We start from the raw sequence: 21,412 nt of genomic DNA on the forward strand, positions 1-21,412 counted from the left end.
GACGAAATTTAACTCACTAGATTAACGAGATTAATAATGTACAGAATATTATGCAATAAATAATAATGTAGTTTATGTGGTGAATGATAATACATAGATTGTTTTGGATTATTTTTCGTTGTTGGTCTTTTTTCTTTCTTATTTTGGTTATTTATTGGTCGACGCAGGGGGGACCCACCCTATTAGGAGGAGGTCACGTGTCCCCCTAATACACACACCCGTACATATATATATATATATATACATATATATATATATATGTATATGTATTTAAAAGGACCCTTGAGAGATATCCATTCCTTTGGTGCATTTGGTTGTTGTGCCTCTTAGGTCCTTATATGACACCTAGATTCGAGTCTCGCTTGCAGTACCTATTTCTATTTTTTGTTGGGTTTGTTTTGTTTCCGTTCTAAACCTATTTTCATTTCTTTCAATTTTGAAGTTTATACTTTATACTACTACTTTACCAATAACTTAGCATAATTATTAAATTTTCAAAGAGTTGCACGCCAAACTTTCACATAATAAGTGACATATCTATATTAAGGCAGTGGTCATTGGTGTCCCCTCTGCGTCAAAATTCTAGGTCCGCCTCGGGGTCCACGTTGGTTATACGCATGAAATACATACACTTTGTCCAACTCAACGGTAAGCTGTCACTAGGATCAGCAACGGTCAAGACGCGTAAGAGATTATTTTTTAAAATCAAGTTAAGGTGAAGTTTGAGTAAAATTTCGTAAATTAGGATGGGGATAACAAAATAGTACAAAAAGAAGCGTTTATTCGGCTATTCAGTCATCTCATTGTTGGGCTAAACTTGTTTAAAAATATTTTTACCATGATGCGATATTGTCCGCTTTAAGTTAAGCTCGCATGACTTTTCCCGAAACAAAATTCACACTATTAAAAGCATCTATCTCTCTATAAATAACTTTTTTTTTTCTTCTTCTTTTAATGCTTTTCATACATACTAACACTCTTTAAGGCGTGAACGTAATACGAGTAGTATAATTTACATATTATTGCTACTTCTTTGCAAGAAAATAACTTCCGTCCCATGCATGCAAATATAATTTTTAGAAGGAAAACTACAATCTTCTCGTAATTATCTTAAGCAATCGATCCAAAATTCTAATTTTAACAGATGTGGCCAGTTTAGCAAATCTTTACATTTCCACGTTCTAGGAAATGAAGAATTTGCAAGAAATAATTTAAACGTGTTTCTTTTTACATTTTTTTAAAACGAAAACAATGGTCAAATGGAGTAATTGTTTTTGCCACCTACCCTGGCTCACAATAACTTTTCAGAAAATAACTTCAATTTTGACCCATCTAGCACTGTCCCGATCCATTTAAATTGTTGTCCTGACGTGTCAATATACCTTTAGAGTAGTTTGGTTTACGGTATTAGCTGGGATATCCCAACACTAATTGTGAGAGTACCAAACAAAGTATATAGTGCATCCCAAATTTAAAGATGATATATCCCATCTTATCCCATTAATCCTGGGATAATTTTATCTACGTACTAAACGACTACTTAATTACCACCAAAGGATATGGAGGGATAAGAATAGTGAGCCAAGATTTGAAACTAGTATATACTAAGTAGGCGTTTAGCCATGAAAATCAAATATTTTTCACTTTATTTGGTATTTTAGAGTTGGAGTTTAGTGCTTTCTTCTGTGATGATCATAGGATATTTAGTGCTTTCTTCTTCTTATTTTTTACATGCATGTTAGTTAGTAGAGGTTTTTTACGCCTCAATAGGATTAGTAAGGTAAGCTTAGCCTCCTTGCTTGTACTTTTCCTTTGGTTTCGCTTTTATTATATAAATAAAAAACTAGTCTTAGGCACCTCGCCTAGTGGATTTGCTCAAAAAAAAAAAAAAAGAGTTGGATTTGTGTTTGATTATAGTTTTTGCAAAAAATATTTGGTTGTTTGAATGTATTGAAAGTGAAAAAAGTGAAAAACAAGCTTTTGTTTTTCCAAATTCCAAATACAACTTCAAATTGTATTTGAAATTTTTATGGCCAAACACCATCAAGTGAAAAAAGTGAAAAAATATTCCGAAAAAAAGTGAATAATTCTCATGGACAAACCGACCCTAAATCATTTTATTGATATAATATAATAAAGAGTTTGGACCAAAACTGCAACAACTCAGTCTCAATACAAATTCTCCTTAACGTGATTGTCTTAATATTGTTGATTATTCTGGCAATATGCCTTTAATCTGAAGGTACTTAAATCAAAACCAGAGAAACCAACTGAGATCTTCGTGGCAATCAACAAAACACCAAGCAAGAAAAGATTTACGAACCAAGAAATTTGTAGGAAACACTTATCCTTCTATATGCCCTATAGGATTCAAATTTGAATTAGTCGAGCCAATAAAGTACCAAATTTCATATGATTATATAAGAACAAAGATTAAAGCACGACCATGCCAATTGTCATAGTCGTTATACTTGTCCTGTCCCGTTGTCATCCCTAAGTTTACTACTACTACTTCATTGTCTTGTTAGATCTCAACAAGTACTCGTCCATAGCTAGTGGTATCCAAGAGGCACAAAATATTTATCGGTAGGCGTTTGGGCCAAAAAAATATGTAATATTTTTAAAATAATACTTGACAAAAAAGTTGAAAAAGGATATTTGGAAGTTGAAGTTGTGTTTAACATGCATTTAACTTCAAAAGAAAAGTGAAGTTTTTTTAGTGAAAAAATAAATTCATTTGAAAAAACTGGTCAAAATCACTTTTTAAAACCTGAAACTCAACTTTAAAAATTTCCAAGAAATAAATTCAATGTATAGTCAAATATTCTTTTGAGATAATGGTCAAAAACACACCTCAAGTATCACATTTCTTTTGAGTTTTCTACTTGAACTATAAGGTGTGAGAGTTTACTATCTAAACTATCACCAACTAGTTTGCAAAACACACCACAACTATCAGTTGTTAACTTTTTCTACCTGAACTATTACCAACTAGTTTTCAAAACACACCTCACTAGAAGTGAATTGAGGTGTGTTTTGCAAACTAGTTGGTAATAGTTCATGTAGGAAAAGTTAACAACTGATAGTTGAGGTGTGTTTTGCAAACTAATTGTGAGAGTTTAGGTAAGAAACTATCACACCTGATAGTTCAAGTAGAAAACTCAAAAAAAGGTGATAGTTGAGATGTGTTTTTGACCCTTGACCCTGTTACTTATTTATTTTTTTGTAAAAGAAAAAAACTATTCATGTCCGGATCCTAACTACGTACACATATATATATATTTACACTATATAGAAGCATGGGTTTGAACCCATGCTTTGTCGTCCGTTTTTAGTGCACTATATAGAAGCATGGGTTTGAACCCATGCTTCGTGGTCCGTTTTCCACTAAAAAAAAAAAAAAAGGTGTGGACTCCAACTAAACATCAACCAATATTAAAAAAAGTAAATTTTACTTGGCATAGCTTACAATGTTACATATTTATGGAACATAACTATACATTTTAATAATTAAGTTTAGTAGCTATAATATTATATTTTTACAACTTATATCTACCCACTTTTCTATCAATTAACTTACCACTCCCCACACCCCTATTTTTAGCTGCACACTTTCTCTCTCTCCCCTTTTCCTAAATATACACGCTTCTAACTCCCCATCTCCCCTAATTTCGTGCTTTTCAAATCGGTTTTTGATTTCTTTCACTTCCTTTTTTTACTCTGTATTAACTGCTCATTAATTTCAACTTTTTACCCCCAAAATTCGACTCTATTTCCTAAAATATGTAAGATTCTCTGTTATTTTTGTGTTCTCCCTCATCATCTTTGTTTCTTTTTGGGCTTTATAAGCCATGATTTTCATCTTTCCCCGTATTATTCGGTGGAAGTTTAAAGGTTTTTTTTTTTTTTTTTTTTTTTTGAGGGATCCATGTATCATTCATCCTCATATCGTTTTAGACCACCGTCTTCTCGGCGTGATCGAATGGGCGTCATCGTCTTCTCTTTTCGGAAGATACCGTAGCAATTGCATGATCTCATCCGTAGCAATTACAAAGACCATTTACCTATTTGACACGGTCGGATCCGTAGCAATTAAAAAGATACATATTTGAAAGGGTAAAAATATTAAAGACCTAATCATTTAACCGCCATGATGTTCCTAGATGCCCTCCGCCGCCGGCCACAAATTTTTGAATAAATATCCGAAGTTTTTGTTATTGGACAAGAGTAAAAATATTCATGTTCTCCAAGAGGTATTTTTTCTTATTAATGATTCACTTCACCAGATATGTATTTTACTTACATTTTAAGTATATTTTTATGGTATTTTTTGATGAACTTCAGTTAATTCCCGTTTTTTCAATTCACCATATCTATATTTTTCATACATTTTAAGTATATTTTTGTCGTATTTTTTATTATTTCAATTAGTTTGTGTTTTGAAATTAATTCTGTTTTTTCAATTCACCAAATCTGTATTTTGCGTACATTTTAAGTATATTTTTGTTGTATTTTTTATTATTTCAATTAGTTTGCTTTTTTAATTGTGTGTGATATATTTTTTCTACCTAATTTGTTACTTGTAAATTTATGTAATTTTGAATTTGTGTTTACTTTTTATCAAAGTATATTTTATAGTATATATTCGGTGTATTTGAAGTGTAAACGGTCACACCTTGTTGTAGTGACAACTGCTGGCATTTGACATTGATATATTTGCATTATATTTATAGTATATTTTAGGTATATCTTGAATGTGTTGTTATTTATTGTGGTTAATTTGTTATTTTGTTATTTTTTCATGTTTTGTTAATGTAAAAATATCTTGACGCATTCCAGTTGAAATTGATGCAAAGTTTCTCCGTATGAGATACGACGCAAATCGACAAGGCAACTCTGAATGCATTTATTGATAACAAGCAACCACCAATATTTGTCAAGGCTATCGTTGATTATGATGCAGTGATTTTAGTAGATGTTCAGGAGTAGATTTGTAGGTGTAATCACTTGTGGTTTATGTTTTAAGTTCTTTTTTTTTTTTCTCAAACTTTTTTTTGATGTATAACATCACTGTATGCGACATTATTTTTATGAAGATTTTAGAAGAAGTTTTATGTATTTTGGTAATGATCCCGCTTGTTGTATAGTCTAATCGTAGATTTCAATTCTGTTTTTATTACATTTATATTTTTCTTGTATAGTTACTACTAAAAAATTACAAAGTGCTTTTCAATATCAAGTTTGTATTTCCTACATGTTTTCACTATATTTTATTGATGAACCAGGAAGAGTTCTATGCATTTTCTCTATATATTCATGGTACACTTGAATTCATTATTGAACCATAAAATCCATTCTTTTGTACAATATACTTCAAAATTTAAAGAACAATTTTAATACTTCTAAAATGCATACAAAATACAAGTGAAATATATTGTAAATATATTCATTACGATTCAAATCTTACCGATCAATTAGAATACACTAAAAAATACAATCATAATACGGATAAAAATCAAGAATCAAAAGCCACCCTTAGGGATTAAAGTTTTTTTATGGAGTCAAGTTTTCCCATCTTATTAAAGTTACTAAATAATATTCAATATCAGCTTATTGCACTCAATAACTAATATTTTTTATTTTAATAATGTAATTTCATTGAATATTTTTAATAACGAACACAAAAACGATGGTCATAGCATCAGGAGACAATCTCAACTTGTCACTATGCAATTCAGTTGATGAACAAATCAAGCCATGCATGATTTATGGAACATTAAAAAGAGATTTTTTTTAAGTTATATTTTGGGAAAAAATATGAAGAGAGTTTTTGAATTCAAATTTTATGCGAATGATTAGACGTTGAATGAGATGTGTGATTAGATATGGAAGAGAATGAGATTTACGTGATTTATGGAACATTAAAACTGTTGTCTTAGTTTGAAAAAGATTTTTTTTCCTTAAATAGAGGCATTATTTGCTCAACAGTTCCGTGTATTTAGTCTATATTTTGGCTATATTTATGCGACGCGTCTAGGACTTAAATATAGGAAAAACCAGCTACGAATTGTAAATAATGAACTTGTAGTTATAGCTTGTTAGAAGCATCTAAAAGATAGTTATTTGTGAAAATTTTACTTAAAAAAAAAGTGTGGGCCCCAACTAAACACCAACCAATATTAGAAGCATGGGTTTGAACCCATGCTTCGTCGTCCGTTTTTAGTGCACTATATAGAAGCATGGGTTTGAACCCATGCTTCGTGGTCCGTTTTCCACTAAAAAAAAAAAAAGGTGTGGGCTCCAACTAAACATCAACCAATATTAAAAAAAAAGTGTGGGCCCCAACTAAACACCAACCAATATTAAAAAAAAAAGTGAAACCCACCATCTCCAAACTCATAAAAAAAAAGTGGACCCCTTATTAACAAAATCAAGCAATATAAAAAAAAATGAATTATGTTAAAAAACAAACAATGTAAAAAAAAAAAAGTGCATCCAATATTAAAAAATCAAACAATATTTATGTAATTTCCAAAGTATCTCATTAAATCAATAATGATGGATTCATTGCTTTATGCGTATCAATTTATTAGTGGGAGCAAATGAAATTATTGTACAGCAACATGCTTAAAATACTTATATATTAAAATAGCATAGAATTTAATTACTTTTTCATTTTTTTCCTTACTCTAATAAATGTGAAAAGAGATTAATGTCATAAAAGAAAAAATAATATTAAATGGAGATCAAATAATTAATAAGGTAAATTAGTGAAATTATAATTCTAATTGACGTTTCCTTAAAAAATCATGCAAAAGAAAACATGACAAGTAAAATGAGTTAAACCAAAAACATTTACCAAAAATTAAAAATAGTAGTTCTTCATTTAAATAGAAAATCAAATTTCTACTTTGTTTCATTTTAAACATGTAAAATTAATATAATAATTTGAATTAGAATTATCCAAATCAAATTGATAAAAAATAATAGGTATTGTTTAGGCTCAATCTACATACATTAACAATAGAATATTTTACACATTTAAATTAATAGAATTAAAATTCAAAGTATCAACTGATGCTTAAATATTGCTATTGTTTTATCTCAAAGAGAGGAAAATGGTTTCCTTTTAAATAAGTCTATTAATAAATTTTTGCCAACTTTATATTCATAGCAAACACTAATATAATAAAGTTTTGGATACGGAGCACAAACTATAATGTTATATTAATAGTGTTTTGAACATTATATACATTACTTTACTACTATATAGAGAGCCAGTTTATAAGCAACATCATCGTCCGTCCTTTGGTCCCACTTTTTTATTTAAGGGCAAAAAGATTCTTTGTGGTCCCACCCACTTTTTATTTAAGGGCAAAAATATGACATTTTATACTTTATATTACCAACTCTTTTAAAAAGTAGATAAAAATACTTTATTATATTTCTATTTTTCTACTATATAGAAGCATCGGTTTACCCATGCTTCGACGTCAGTCACTCTTAAAAAAAAAATGCTTCTATATAGTTTTAAAAAAAAAAAAGGAAAAAAGTGGACCCCACCCTCTCCAAACTCATAAAAAAAAAGGTGGACCCCAGCTTCTCCAAACTCATGAAAAAAAAAGTGAACCCTATATTAAAAAAACAAGCAATGTAAAAAAAAAAAAAAAAAAGTGCACCCCATATATTAAAAAATCAAACAATATTCATGTAATTCTCAAAGTATTCACATCAAGTAAATAATAGTGGATTCATTGCTACATGTGTATTAACCCATTAATGGGAGCAAATGAAATTATTGCACAATAAAAAACATGGAACCCATATTATTGTTTTTCTTCAAAAGGTTTAGTAGGCAAATGCATACAATTTCCTTTCTTTTCTTATATTAGCCTGAGATATAATCTAGATATTTGATTGCTGTATTTGCTATTCCGCCATGTCATTTATTTGTTATGATTACTAAAATAAATATACTTAAAATATTTATATTTTAAAATAAGATAGAATTTAATTACTTTTTCATTTTTATTCTTACTCTAATAAATGTGAAAAGAGATTAATATCAAATGGAGATCAAATAATGAATAAGGTAAATTAGTCAAATTCTAATTCTAATTCACGTTTCCTTAAAAAATCATGCAAAATACAACATGACAAGTAAAATGAACTAAACCGAGAAAATTTATCAAAAATTAAAAAATAGCATTTCTTCATTTAAATAGAAAATCAATTTCTACTTTGTTTCGTTTTGAACATGTAAAATTAATTTAATAATTTGAATTAGAATTATCCAAATCAAAATTTGATAAAAAATAATAAGTATTTTACACCTTTAAATTAATCGAATTAAAATTGAAAGTATCAACTGATGCTTAGATATTGCTATTGTTTTATCTCAAAGAAAGGAAAATAGTTTTCTTTTAAACAAGTCTTCTCTTTTAAAAAGTATTAATAAATTTTTTTAGCAAACACGAATATAATAAAGTTTTAGATATGGAGCACAAAATTCATGCTTCGTGTATATATATATATATATATATATATATATGTGTGTGTGTGTGTATTATCATTATCGAAATACAACTACATATACATAGATATACTATAAAAGTGTTGATATATATATATATATATATATATATATATATATATATATATATATATATTAATGGCGAGCAAACTTTTTGAGCAAAAAATGAAAAAAGCTGCTGGTTTTGTCATTGAGTATTTTACTGAAGAACAACTGATTTGTAGATTTCATAAGGATTCTGTCATAAATTTTCTTTCACTTTTTGACAGAACGCACACAACCATATTAACTCTCCTCATTGTTCTATTTTTCATTTGAATTATACAAAATTTTCTGCATTTATTTTAAAGTGAAATTTCTTACACATTATAATACGTTACAACTTATATATTTCTCTATTCAAAAGTACTTCTAGTACGGGTCAAAGTTTATATTTTCTTTATTAAACTTTATTTTCAGTCAAATAACGCCATAGAAAATGAATCAGAGAAAGTATTACCATTTTCAGTAAGTTAGAAGATATCAATATACACAAAGTATATGTGTAAAATTAAATATGGCACTCGATCTCTCTGTTTCATTTCATAGTATTTCGGTTATTTGATGGGGTCGAAGTTTAAAAAAGAAACGAATGGTGTGGATATTGAATGCATATATATTTAACCAATAAGGCTACCACTAGTCTGTATAGCTAGTGAGTAGCTAGTCTGAGCAAAGCAGCAACTATTTAATTTAATTTGTTGTAACATTTTTTTTTATTACTAGCAGTTTTAATACTTTTGTATGATCATGTAAGTGCTTAGTTTTAATAAAATTATATGTTAACACTCAATAAGTGATTATATGGAAGAAACTAATTCTCTAATGTAGAGAAAGTGATGGTTCTGGACTAACAAAGAAAAAAAAAACTCATAAATGTACGTAAAGCAAGTAAATGTACAACGGTTTATTAAATTGTTGTCTCATAATAAGTAGATAAAGAAGAATTAATTAACGTTGTTGTTCCTCCCAAAAGGAGAAAAAAAAACTATGGTGTCATCTCATTAATCTTCAGGGACGTTACTGTCTTAAACTCTTAATTAGTGGGCGTTTGGCCATAGGATTTGAGATCTCAGTTTCATATTTTGATTTGAATATCGGCGTTTGTTTATAAAATCTATATAAAAAATTTAATTTCAACCTTAAATCATAATTTCAAATCCCAAATTCTCCAAAAAGTTTGATTTTAAATTCCAAGTTGTGATATCAATTTTTTTTAAATGTATAACTTGATCCATAAATTTATATTTTATTTGAAAAGATCCATAAAAATATCTGCCATCATATTTACTCCGACCAACCATATTTATATTAACTCTGATCGAGAAATGCATGTTCGGCATGACGAGATTGTCCGTACCATGTGAAGGATTATATTAAAGAGTAGTTACGCTACAACTCGTGTTTAATTTTCTTTTATTGAACTAAAGTTCGATCAATAAATGTTGTATTTTATAGAAAGGTCTTCTTGTAGAGTTTTATGCTTTTTTATAAACAATGATTTGCTCATTTGGTAAGATTGTGTAATTAGAATTAGAGAACTTTTGATAGTTTTCACAAATTATGAGTTTTTCATATTTATGAGAAAAAATATAACTTAAACAATCTAAATTGTATTCCAAACCAACCTTTGTATATTTACTTTGCTAAATACTCAACTTAAAAAGCTTTAGCCCTTTGTTCACGTCTATTTTATGATGCTAATTATCCATACTTCTTTTGCTCTTCCTATTTGAAGCTTATAGGGTGGGGATGGGATGGGGTGGTGTGGGGGTTGGGGGGTTCTTATTTTGAAATATAAAACCAAAAGAAATCAGTGTTTGTATGTTTACCAGTCAACCTGGCCGCCGGTACCTATCAACCCATAGAACGTTAGACAGCAAATATAATTATAACATGTTATATGACATCTATATGTAAAAACCAGACCAATTCTGCATCATAGACATCTGGAAAAACGTACACGTCTCAATTCAATTTTGAAAATAATTATTCTCCCCCATTCTCGATTTTCCAAGTACTTCCATTGTCCAAATTAATGTGGTACCTTTGAGACTTTGAGAAACAACTCTTTTTTTTTATATTTTTTTTATTTCTACATATTTCTTTTAAATATTTTAAATTATTAATTATTGTGACTTACATTATCTTTTATATAATTTCCATTTCAAAAGACTTAAAGATTTCATATCCGAATTTACATCAAAATTTTAAAGTTTAACTCTCGAAATTTGAATAGTACCACATAAATTGGGACAGAGGGAGTAATATTTACACCTTTGATCCTATAAATATACACGTCTTAGATTAGAACCATCACATGCATAATAATAAACTCCTAAAAAAACTCCTAGCAAGTCCCATAGCCCAATATGACAACACAAATACCAGAATATGTTGAGCCTAAGACTCAAAAAAAGAGCAAGGTGGCTGACCATTTGGAACCATGGAAACAATTGGAAGGCAAAGTGGTGTTTGTCACCGGTGCATCGTCGGGGATCGGCCGCGAATTCTGCCTTGACCTAGCTAGGTCAGGTTGCAGAGTCATCGCGGCCGCTCGTCGGGTGGACCGATTGAAGTCCCTTTGTGATGAAATTAATACAACGGCTAGTTCAAATTCACATCTTGTTAGAGCTGTGGCTATTGAACTTGATGTTACTGCTGATGGTCCAACTATTGAAGCATCAGCAAAGAAAGCTTGGGAAGCTTTTGGCCACATTGATGCTCTTATTAACAATGCTGGTGTTAGAGGTACGTACAGACAATGATTGATATATATATGTGTGTGTATATTAATGGTAGTTTTTAATCTATATATTTAGTTATATTTTTTATATACACTATAATTTTCCAACAAAGAATTTTCAACTGAAGACCCTTCATTTGCATGTAGCTACGCCGTTGCACGGACCTAGATTTTTAGGAGTGAATCATTGATGTATATGCCATAAACTCTTAAAAGTAGTATAAACATTAAATTTTGAACCCGTATATTTTAAAAAAAAACTCAAAACGTTAAACTTATTAAGTTTAAATTCCGAAAGGTCTCAATATAGGTTAGCTCTAAATGTTCGATGAATAGGAGGAAATGCAATACTTCTTCATCCCAACTCATGATAAAGAATAACTAGTGAACTTTTGGTCCCTCAGTTATTGGTTTAGTTATTGCTTTTGATCCTTTTATGTAGGACGTATGTTAAATTTAGACTATCGATAAATTTTAGAGGCTGCTTTAATTACATTATGAATTGACCCTACTTTTTTAATATATAGGTGGAACAAAATCAGCATTGGATATTTCGGAGGAAGAGTGGTGTAAAACTTATAAGACGAATTTGACAGGAGCTTGGCTAGTTTCCAAGTATATTGGAAGATACATGAAAACTGCAGATAAGGGAGGCTCCATTATTAATATTTCATCTGCTATTGGTTTGGGTAGAGTATTAGTGCCTGGGGTTACAGCCTATAGTTCCTCCAAGGCTGCCATGGATTCCATGACTAAGGTAACCTCCTTCCAAAATATATGTTGATGAATGCTTTAACTTTTTTGAAATGGAAAAAAATGAAATATAATCATGCATATTATTGGGTGTTCGAATAAAATCCAACGTTGATAGTTGAAAAGATTGAGAGGCTATATATAAGGTATAAGGATACTCTTAATGGTGTTAGCGAACAAAAGATCGAGAAGCTATATATATAAAGTATAAGGATACTCTTAATGCTGTTAGCGAACAAACACTTTGTTAAGCGTGTCTTGGGGCCAGTTGAGCCTAACAATTGGTATCAAAACCAATATGATTCGATGAGATGAGTATGAAGATGACAGAGTGATGTCGTGGGGCTCAGTTTAGTACCTTTATCATGCCAAAGGTAGCTTGGAGATGTTCACGCACATGAAGCACAACTCTAGATTTCAACCATAAATTTTCGGTCAAGTGGGGGCACACAGTGAATCTCTGAATAATTGTGGTAATGAGCTACTTTGAACTTAGTATGAGAGGGAGACTTATAGATCGTGGTGATGGGCCGGGGAGAATATCTGAATAAAGTCCCTTAATGGTTTCAGGCATTTTGAAAAAAATCGTACAAGCTTGACTAAAGAAGATAATATCTGACCATGTTAAGAGTATTTTCAGGCTGATTGAGCCATGACACATGTTAACTCTTCATGAATTTTTCAATCCCATTTAGAATTTTTCCTTCTTCTTTGACTATCACATTCGATGCTTCTAATTAATTTCTTTAAGAAAACTATCTATCCTAATGAAATATTATATCTTGCTTTCCCATCTTAAGAGATCTCATACATTGACATTTTCATGAAAAATTGCAGATAATGGCATTAGAGTTGGGAAAAGACAACATTAGAGTGAATGCAATAGCTCCAGGGCTTTTTAAATCAGAGATTACTGAGAAATTACTGCAAAAGAATTGGCTAAAAAATGTAGCGAAAAGAACTCTTCCACTGAAAGCTTCTGGTACAACAGATCCAGCATGCATTAACTTCACTAGTCAAATATTTGGTCCATGATTCTTCCAATTATGTAATTGGCAACATATTTATTGTTGATGCTGGTTATACTCTACCTGGATTCCCCATATTTTCTTCTCTATAAGTTATGCCACTTGATGAAGAATAGTTTATTATATTAGTTATTGACCAAGTATTTTTGTTGTTGTAGTGCTTGTTAGTTTTATTTAGTGGGAATATGGTATATGTATACATTCTATCATGTACCTATTCTTGATATAGAATTGCCTTTTAATGCGAAGAAATTCATGAATCTCATTTTTGAGTAGTTGCTTTAAATCTCAAAATGAAAAGATGAGAAAATCCAATAATCTCATGGTTAAATTCATATTTTATTTCACTTATTGAATTAAGGTATAATAACACTTTTGGTCATTTAGTTATTCATACATTATTATTTTGGTCCTTATGATATCTGACTAAGCATAGTTAGCCTTCAAGTAATACAGATATGCGATTTTGGTCCCTTTATGTAAGAAATGTGCTATATTAAGAATACATTTGAAACTATGCCCTCTAATTATTGAGTAACAAATAACAATGCATACTTAATATTATATATAATCAATTAAATAGCGAAATGGTTGATAATTCGGTAAACTTGGAAAGAGTCACAAGCAAAAAGATGAAAAGTGTTTGCACTTTAACAAAAAAACAGGTTTGATATGCTTAATTAGATATCACAAGGATCAAAAACTAAATTTGCTGATAATTGAGATACCAAAAGTGCATGCTATTAGAACTAAACTTGAGTGGCTACTCGCCTACAACTAATCTTCAGTGGCCATGATTCACCTTGGGCTATTACTTCGTAGTTTACAATCAAACTTAAGACAGTAAAACAAGTAGAGCAACCACATGCATGTATCCTCCAAGAAACTTTAATTCTGCCAACGTAAAGCACAATCTTTAACATAAATAGAGGTGGGCCAAAATAATAAAAACAAAATATATTAGCTATATGGCTAACATTTTCAGTTTAATCAAACTGCAACGGCAAAAACCAAACCATATTATTGAAACATTATTTTGAAATCAAGGTGTACCCACGTGTTATATTTTTCCTCTTCAAAGTTTTCGTAAATTCCAAATGTCAGAGTTTGTTCGATATTTGAGGCTTTTGTTTTTATTTGCAAATATGAAAATTACAAACGAGCATAATTAACATCTTAAACAAGGAAAATCATTAAAAAACAAAAGTTCATATTTTAGCAAATTTAAAAAATCAACCAAAACTACTAATAAAATATTTATAAGAAAAATAATAGAAAAACTCTTCAATTATTTTAAAGGAAAAAAGATAAACTACAAAGTTTTCAAAAATAAATCATAAATTTCATATTTTTTCAAATTTATTTCCATCACAATTTAATACTTTTAATTGAATTTTACAATTATAGAATTTTTTATAATACACTCCCTCCATCCTTTTTACCCCAATTATATTAAAAATATATGTCCATTTTTATAAGTTATTATCACATAATTTACTATTTTATACCTATTTTACTTTTTATTATTAAGTATGCAAATTCATATTATCATTTGTCAAACTTTAAACATGGACGGATGGAGTAATAAAAAAAGAATTTATAAATAAATAAAAAAAATGAATTTTGATCTCAATCCAAAATTCCCATTGAGACCCAAGTTTTTTTATTTAAATACTCACAGATTTGAGATTAAGAGAAATACTTAATTTAAGGGATTTTGAAGTTTCTATTTGTGTGTTCTCACTAGAGATCACAGATAAAATAATAGAAAAGAGGAAAATCAATATAAATAATAAAAGATAAATAGAAAATAGGGAGGGCCAAAAAGGGAATTAATGGTACAAAGGAAGTAAAAAGTGCAAAGGAAAATGGTTAAATTCATATTTCGGAAAATGTTCAAATAGATTCAAACATTATGACACTTTTGTCTAATTTATGATGGAAAATATTTTTTTATAAAAAAAAAATAAAAAAAGTATTTGTATAATTCTTTTTAAAAAATATGTTTTTTATATATAATCAATTAAATAGGGAAATTTGATAATACTTTTAAACTTTTCACCTCTAACCCTATCATCAAATCACAAAAAAACAGGTTTGATGTGACTTGTAGATATCACAAGGATCAAAAACTAAAAATACAATCTTTACCATTAAAAGGACCTATCATCATTAATTTGTCTTCTCTATACCATGATTTTTCTGTACAAATTTACTATGTTTTCTTCATTTTTATAGTAGAATGAATTCTAAAATGAAGGGGAAAAATTAAAAACTAATAACTAAATATTTGATAAATAATTGAACGGAGAGAGAAATATTTAGGGTTTGAAAATAAAAAATATATGTATTTGTGTATGTTCTATGAGGAGATATTGAATTTTCGGAAGGATAATTTATGTACATCAAATATATATATATATATATATATATATATATATATATTATCAAATACATGGGTAAATAAAACCGAAATCAATATTGAAAACTTCAAATATTTACTAAAACGTGATCAAATACTCACACAAATTTTGATATTTATTTACAAAATATAAGATTACAAATCCATCGTAAAAAATACGAAATCAATAAAAAAAGTTCATAACATTGGATGTTGATTGATCGTGTTTTTTTAAAAGAAGATTTAATTTGAAATTTAATTTTTACGTTTGAATGATCTAATCATGGAAGAAAAGAAGCATTAGTAAAGGGAATTTTATAGTAGAATGAATCAAAATGTAAGGTAAAAAAATTAATTTCTCATTTAATAAATATTTGATTAAATGGGATTCCAAATCGTACGTATATATATATATATATATATATATATAATATTATATATATAAAAGTTGAAGGTATCATTTGAGAAATTTTATTTATAAAAAGTTTATATTCTTTTTTTATAAAAATAGAGATGAAATCCAAAACCTAATTAATTTGTTGGTATATATGTATATATTTAACCTAATAACTAAATATTTGATAAATAATTGAATTCATGATATATGAATTTTCGGAAGGATAAATACGTGTATATATATATATATATATATATATATATAGAAATCCCACGAAACGTGATGATAGTTTTTCTATTTACAAAACATAAGATTACAAATTCTATAAAAAAAAAGTACTTTTTTAAAAGTACGTGCGATTTCATCTCAAGAGATGAAATCCCAAATCATCCAAAAAGTCATGATTTGGGATTCCAAATCATATGGAAAAAAACTTTAAATATAAAAGTTGTAAAAGCATTTATATTTTATAAAATAAGATCCGGGATTGGTATATATGTATATATCAAAGATCATGAATTTACCAACCATTTATATCAAATATTAAAAGATTTACAAGTTGATAATATATTTATAACAAATTTACTCTTACCAACCATGTGGGAAGATTATATTAAAGAGTAGTTACACTACAACTCATATTCAATTTTTCATTTTGTTTCACTAAATAAACTTACAGTATATAGCACACGGGGCCTTTATTTGGGAAAAAACTAAACAAGAACTGTACCAGTTTTATGTATTACCTTACAACCTTGCTAGAACCTATCAACCACATATATAAGGATCACATTACCTAATAGTACGAATTATAGCTTCATCATATGAAACACGTTTTTCTAGTTTATTTAATCAGCAGAAAATGTATGGCCTCTATTCAATTTTTACAGCTGAATTATATAAATGTACACCTCTTTGATCACAACCCATCATATACAATAAACACCTAAAATTTCCCAGCAAGTCCGAAAGCAATGAAAGCTACTAAAGTACAAGAAAATGTTGAGCCATCTCTTCAAAAAAAGAGCAAGGTGGCTGATCAATTGGAGCCATGGCTACAATTGGAAGGCAAAGTGGTGTTTGTCACCGGAGCATCGGGAGGGCTCGGCCGCGAATTCTGCCTTGACCTAGCTAGGGCCGGCTGTAAAGTCGTGGCAGCTGCTCGTCGGGTGGACCGGTTGAAATCACTTTGTGATGAAATTAATACAATGGCAAGTTCAAATTCTCATGTTGTTAGAGCTGTGGCTATTGAACTTGATGTTACTGCTGATGGTCCAACAATTGAAGCATCTGTGAAAAAAGCTTGGGATGCTTTTGGTCACATTGATACTCTTATTAACAATGCTGGTGTTAGAGGTATGTACAAAATGCATGTTTTCTTGGTTAGTAAAAGCACGAGTTTTGATAGGCTAGAGGACTGCTATTATAAGTACGACAAAAACCTTAATTAACGAGAAATGAAAGAAATTTTTAATCTAATTCTTTTTTTTTTTTTTTTGCTTTTAAATAAAATAAAGTGATTAGTTCCGTGGGAGATTCATAAAACATTCATATCTGACACTTGTGGCGGAGCCAAAAATTCATATAATGGAATTTCAAAAAATATTAAAATGGCACACCTAAGATTTGAACCTGTACACCTAAGATTTGAACCTGTAACCTAAAACAATTTTTGAACCCCTTCGCACTAAAATAAAATCTCCCCTTACGTCAAAGGGGATTAAACGGTTTATGCATAATCAAAAAAGAATTATTAGTTGTACTATTTATACCTGTGTTCTTTTTTATCTTAGCATTTATTTGGAGAGGTGCTGTAATTAGATTTCTGTGAGATCCTTGATAATATCCTAGAAAATTCATGATTTTACTCCTCATCCTAGAGATCTCAAATGAGGGAACCTTGGGAGAGTTGCAGACTCTATAGCTACCATCCATATATGACCCATATTAGATATGAACCAACTGTCTATCCTACCTCGTCTACGTTCTTGACACGCATCTTTATCTCAGTAGATTGTCTAGCTAGACTCATGAACGTTGATTCCAACATACTTCTAACACATGTTCTATATATGCAGTATATTTTTTCGGCAACTCTACATATAATGTGAATATACTTTGTTAATAGGTGGAATAAAATCAGCAGTGGATCTTTCTGAGAAAGAGTGGAATAACACTTTGAGGACAAATTTGACAGGATCTTGGTTGGTATCTAAATATGTTGGAAGATACATGCAAGCTGCAAAAAGAGGAGGCTCCATTATAAATATTTCATCAATTTCTGGTTTAAATAGAGCTTTAATGCGTGGGTGTGTTGCTTATAGTTCCTCCAAAGCTGGCATGGATTCTATGACGAAGGTTATAACCTAACATAATTTGAAAAATCATCTTACCCAAGGAAAAAAATTATAAGATAAGTTGCTAACTAGATGCGTTTGGTACGAAAGAAAATATTTTTAGGAAAATATTTTTTAGAATATAAGTCAATTTTTGGTGTTTTGGTTGCTAGAGAATATTTTTTTACTGAAAGGGGAAAATGACTTTCCTCACTTTTGGGCGGAAGTCATTTTTCTTGTCAATCATCTTTAGGTGTCACTTCATATCAATGCTTTAACCAACACGTAAGACATTATTATCAAGTTTTAATACTCAAAATTTTTAATCAAACACTATCCAATTTGCTAATATTATTATCAATCTTTAACGGATGATTTTTTAGATATATTTTCGGGTCTCCAACTAGAGCACCGAAAAACATTTTCTAGGAAAATATTTTTCAGAAAATAAGCCATTTTCTGAAAAAGATTTTATGAAGGATAATGTCCGTCATACCAAACACACCCTTAATCCTTTAAAAATTTATGGAATGAGGAAGTTGAAATCATACTGCTCTTTATGAAATTTGCAGATAATGGCATTAGAATTGGGGGAAGACAACATTAGAGTGAATGCAATAGCTCCAGGGCTTTTCAAATCAGAGATCACTGAGCAATTAGTGCAAAAAGATTGGCTAAAAAATGTTGCAACAAGAACTGTTCCTCTGAAAACTTTTGGCACTACAGATCCTGCATTAACTTCACTAGTGCGATATTTGGTCCATGATTCTTCCAATTATGTATCTGGCAATATATTCATTGTTGATGCTGGTTACACTCTACCTGGCCTCCCTATTTTTTCTTCTCTGTAATTTATGCCACTTGATGAACACTAGTAAGTCAGACCTTTCTATAATAGCATTTCTGCCTATGGTGGTCAAAAAATATCCGGACAAATGACAACGTTATAAACAAAGTTATATTGTGTATTATATTTGTACTTACTATTTTTTTGTTGTTGTTGTTGTTGTTGTTTTTTTTTTTTTTTTTTGTTAACTATTTCAAATAAATAATTATGAAATGTTTCCCTCTATGTACCTATTCTTGAAATGGGATGGCAAGGAGTGAATTGTGTTTTAATGTGAAGGAAGGAACTCAGGAATCTCATTTTCCTTCTGGGGAAAGAACATTAATGTCCATTACACATAAAATAATTACTCTTTCATGCCCCTTTTACTTTCATACCACCAAAACTATTTACTCTTTCTACCATTATACTCCCTCCGTCCTATTAATGTGATATAGTTTGACTAGGCACGGAGTTTAAGAAATAAAGAAGACTTTTGAATCTTGTGATCTAAAATAAATCAAAGATATTTGTGTGGTTGTAGATCATCTCATAAAGCATAAAAGGTAAAGTTTAAAGTTAAATTATTGCCAAATTAAATAAGAAAATGTATCATTCTTTTTGAGACAGACTAAAAAGGAAAGTGTATCACATAAATTGGGACAGAAGTAGTAGCTTTTGTAGGTATTTGTCTTTGTTTTCTTCTTTTTTCTTTTATTTCTCTACTTCTTATCTTCTTGCTTTCTTTTTTTCGTTTCTTTTTTCTCCTTTTTTGTTCATTTATTTTTTCCCAAATCATACTATTTTTTATTTTCTTTTTCACCATAATTTGATTCCATATTTAATGCATAGCTTTTTTCTTTTCATTTTTTTCTATTTTTTTTATTTCTTGTTCCTTTTTTAATTTCATTTATTTCTTTTCTTTTCTCTTTATTATCTCCATAATCTAATTTCATTCACCTTTTTTGCAATTTTTATTTATTCTTCTTTTTTAATTTCTGGTGATTTTCATTTACTTTTTTTTTTTTCTAATTTCATTTTTTTTTCAGATTATCTTCTTCTTTATCTACTGTTTTTTTTCATAATCTAATTCTACAAATCTTTTGACTTCTTTATTTTTTTTATTTTTTTTATTTTTCTATATCGATAAAAAAGGATAACTACTATGTTATTTTTTTTTTTTTCAATTTCTCAAAAAATAATTTATTCTAGCATATAGTATATCAAATGGTATATATCATATACGAACAAGGGATCCTACATGATATATATCATATACTGACAGGGTATCATAGAAGATTGATTCATATATCATATACTACTATTTTAGATTATAATACATAAGTTAATGATTTTAGTATTTTCTTTAATATTCTTGTTATAGTTTGATTATTTAGTTTTTATATTTTTATTAGTCTAAAAATAGTTAGCTAATATGTTTATCTTTGTATCTCATTTTTATCTTAGAAAATAGACCCAAAAAAAAAAAACTAAGTTAAGAAAAAGACAAAAAGCAAAAGTGAAAAAGACAAAAAAAAAAAAAAAAAAAGGTATGAAAGCACTATAATGCACAGCACATTCAATCGGCGCCGATGGAACATACATTTTGGGAATAGAATTAGTTAAGAAGGGGTATACGGGTAGTTAGTTATAGCCGTATGGGTAGTTTATGTTATTTATTTAGGAGGGGCCACAACAGGGTAAATAGTTTCTTTTCAATGTATTTTGTGTTGTTTTCCCTTTCCTTCTTGGTGATAGTGAATGTTGGGCTGCTAAGCCCAATACATATTCATCATATGAGTGTGCGGTTTTTGCATGGAGTGTTCTTCAAACGCACTGGTCTTTAATTTTTGGCCCTCATATATGTGGTCTTTAATTTTTGGAAAACAACCTAATTGCCCATATCATTTTATACAGAAAAAATAATTTTTTTTTTGTGTTTAGCTAACCTACAATATGAAGATTGTAAAATAGCCATTTTTTTTATTTCCACAAATATCCTAACCAGTATACTACCAACACACTAATAGGAGGGACTTTATAGTCTGATTCTCTTTTTCCCTCGTCTTTTCTATCTTTCTTGTGTGTGTGTGCTGGGGGTGGGGATTAGCTAACCTACAATATTTTTCTATTTAAATTAAAAGAAAAATTATGTCCCACTCAATTAACTTTTCCAAAATTCACACATTGAATCCTATATATAAATGTACACCTCTTAGATTAGGCACAATAATAACACCTAAATATTCCTACCAAGTCCCAAAGCAATGACAACTCAAGTACAACAATATGTTGAGTCATCTCTTAAAAAAGATTTACCAAAAAAGAGCAAGGTGGCTGACCATTTGGAGCC

The 21,412-nt window shown here is 29.4% G+C and overlaps 2 protein-coding genes across 2 annotated transcripts; both read left to right on the forward strand.

Moving 5' to 3' along the window:
* The first annotated feature begins 10,904 nt into the window (after positions 1–10,904).
* LOC132041647 (uncharacterized) lies at positions 10,905–13,345 on the forward strand. Its single transcript, XM_059432352.1, is given in 4 exon segments — positions 10,905–11,323; positions 11,846–12,075; positions 12,909–13,067; positions 13,069–13,345. Coding segments are annotated over 4 exon segments (891 nt in total). The 5' UTR covers positions 10,905–10,944; the 3' UTR covers positions 13,192–13,345.
* Positions 13,346–16,743: 3,398 nt separating this feature from the next.
* On the forward strand, positions 16,744–19,204 carry LOC132041667 (uncharacterized). Its single transcript, XM_059432378.1, has 3 exons — positions 16,744–17,253; positions 18,026–18,255; positions 18,806–19,204. Exons 1-3 carry the CDS (start codon positions 16,872–16,874, stop codon positions 19,082–19,084), a joined length of 891 nt encoding a protein of 296 aa, XP_059288361.1. The 5' UTR covers positions 16,744–16,871; the 3' UTR covers positions 19,085–19,204.
* Positions 19,205–21,412: the final 2,208 nt, after the last annotated feature.

This window comes from Lycium ferocissimum, unplaced genomic scaffold (assembly GCF_029784015.1).
Source record: "Lycium ferocissimum isolate CSIRO_LF1 unplaced genomic scaffold, AGI_CSIRO_Lferr_CH_V1 ctg11, whole genome shotgun sequence".
Lineage (NCBI taxonomy): Eukaryota > Viridiplantae > Streptophyta > Magnoliopsida > Solanales > Solanaceae > Lycium > Lycium ferocissimum.

Excerpts from the sequence above, each read along its gene's own strand:
- LOC132041667 (XM_059432378.1), top strand. The coding sequence starts at position 16,872 with ATGAAAGCTACTAAAGTACAAGAAAATGTTGAGCCATCTCTTCAAAAA. Across the intron at positions 17,254-18,025 it reads TAACAATGCTGGTGTTAGAG|GTGGAATAAAATCAGCAGTG; the intron begins GTATGTACAAAA and ends CTTTGTTAATAG. Across the intron at positions 18,256-18,805 it reads GCATGGATTCTATGACGAAG|ATAATGGCATTAGAATTGGG; the intron begins GTTATAACCTAA and ends TGAAATTTGCAG.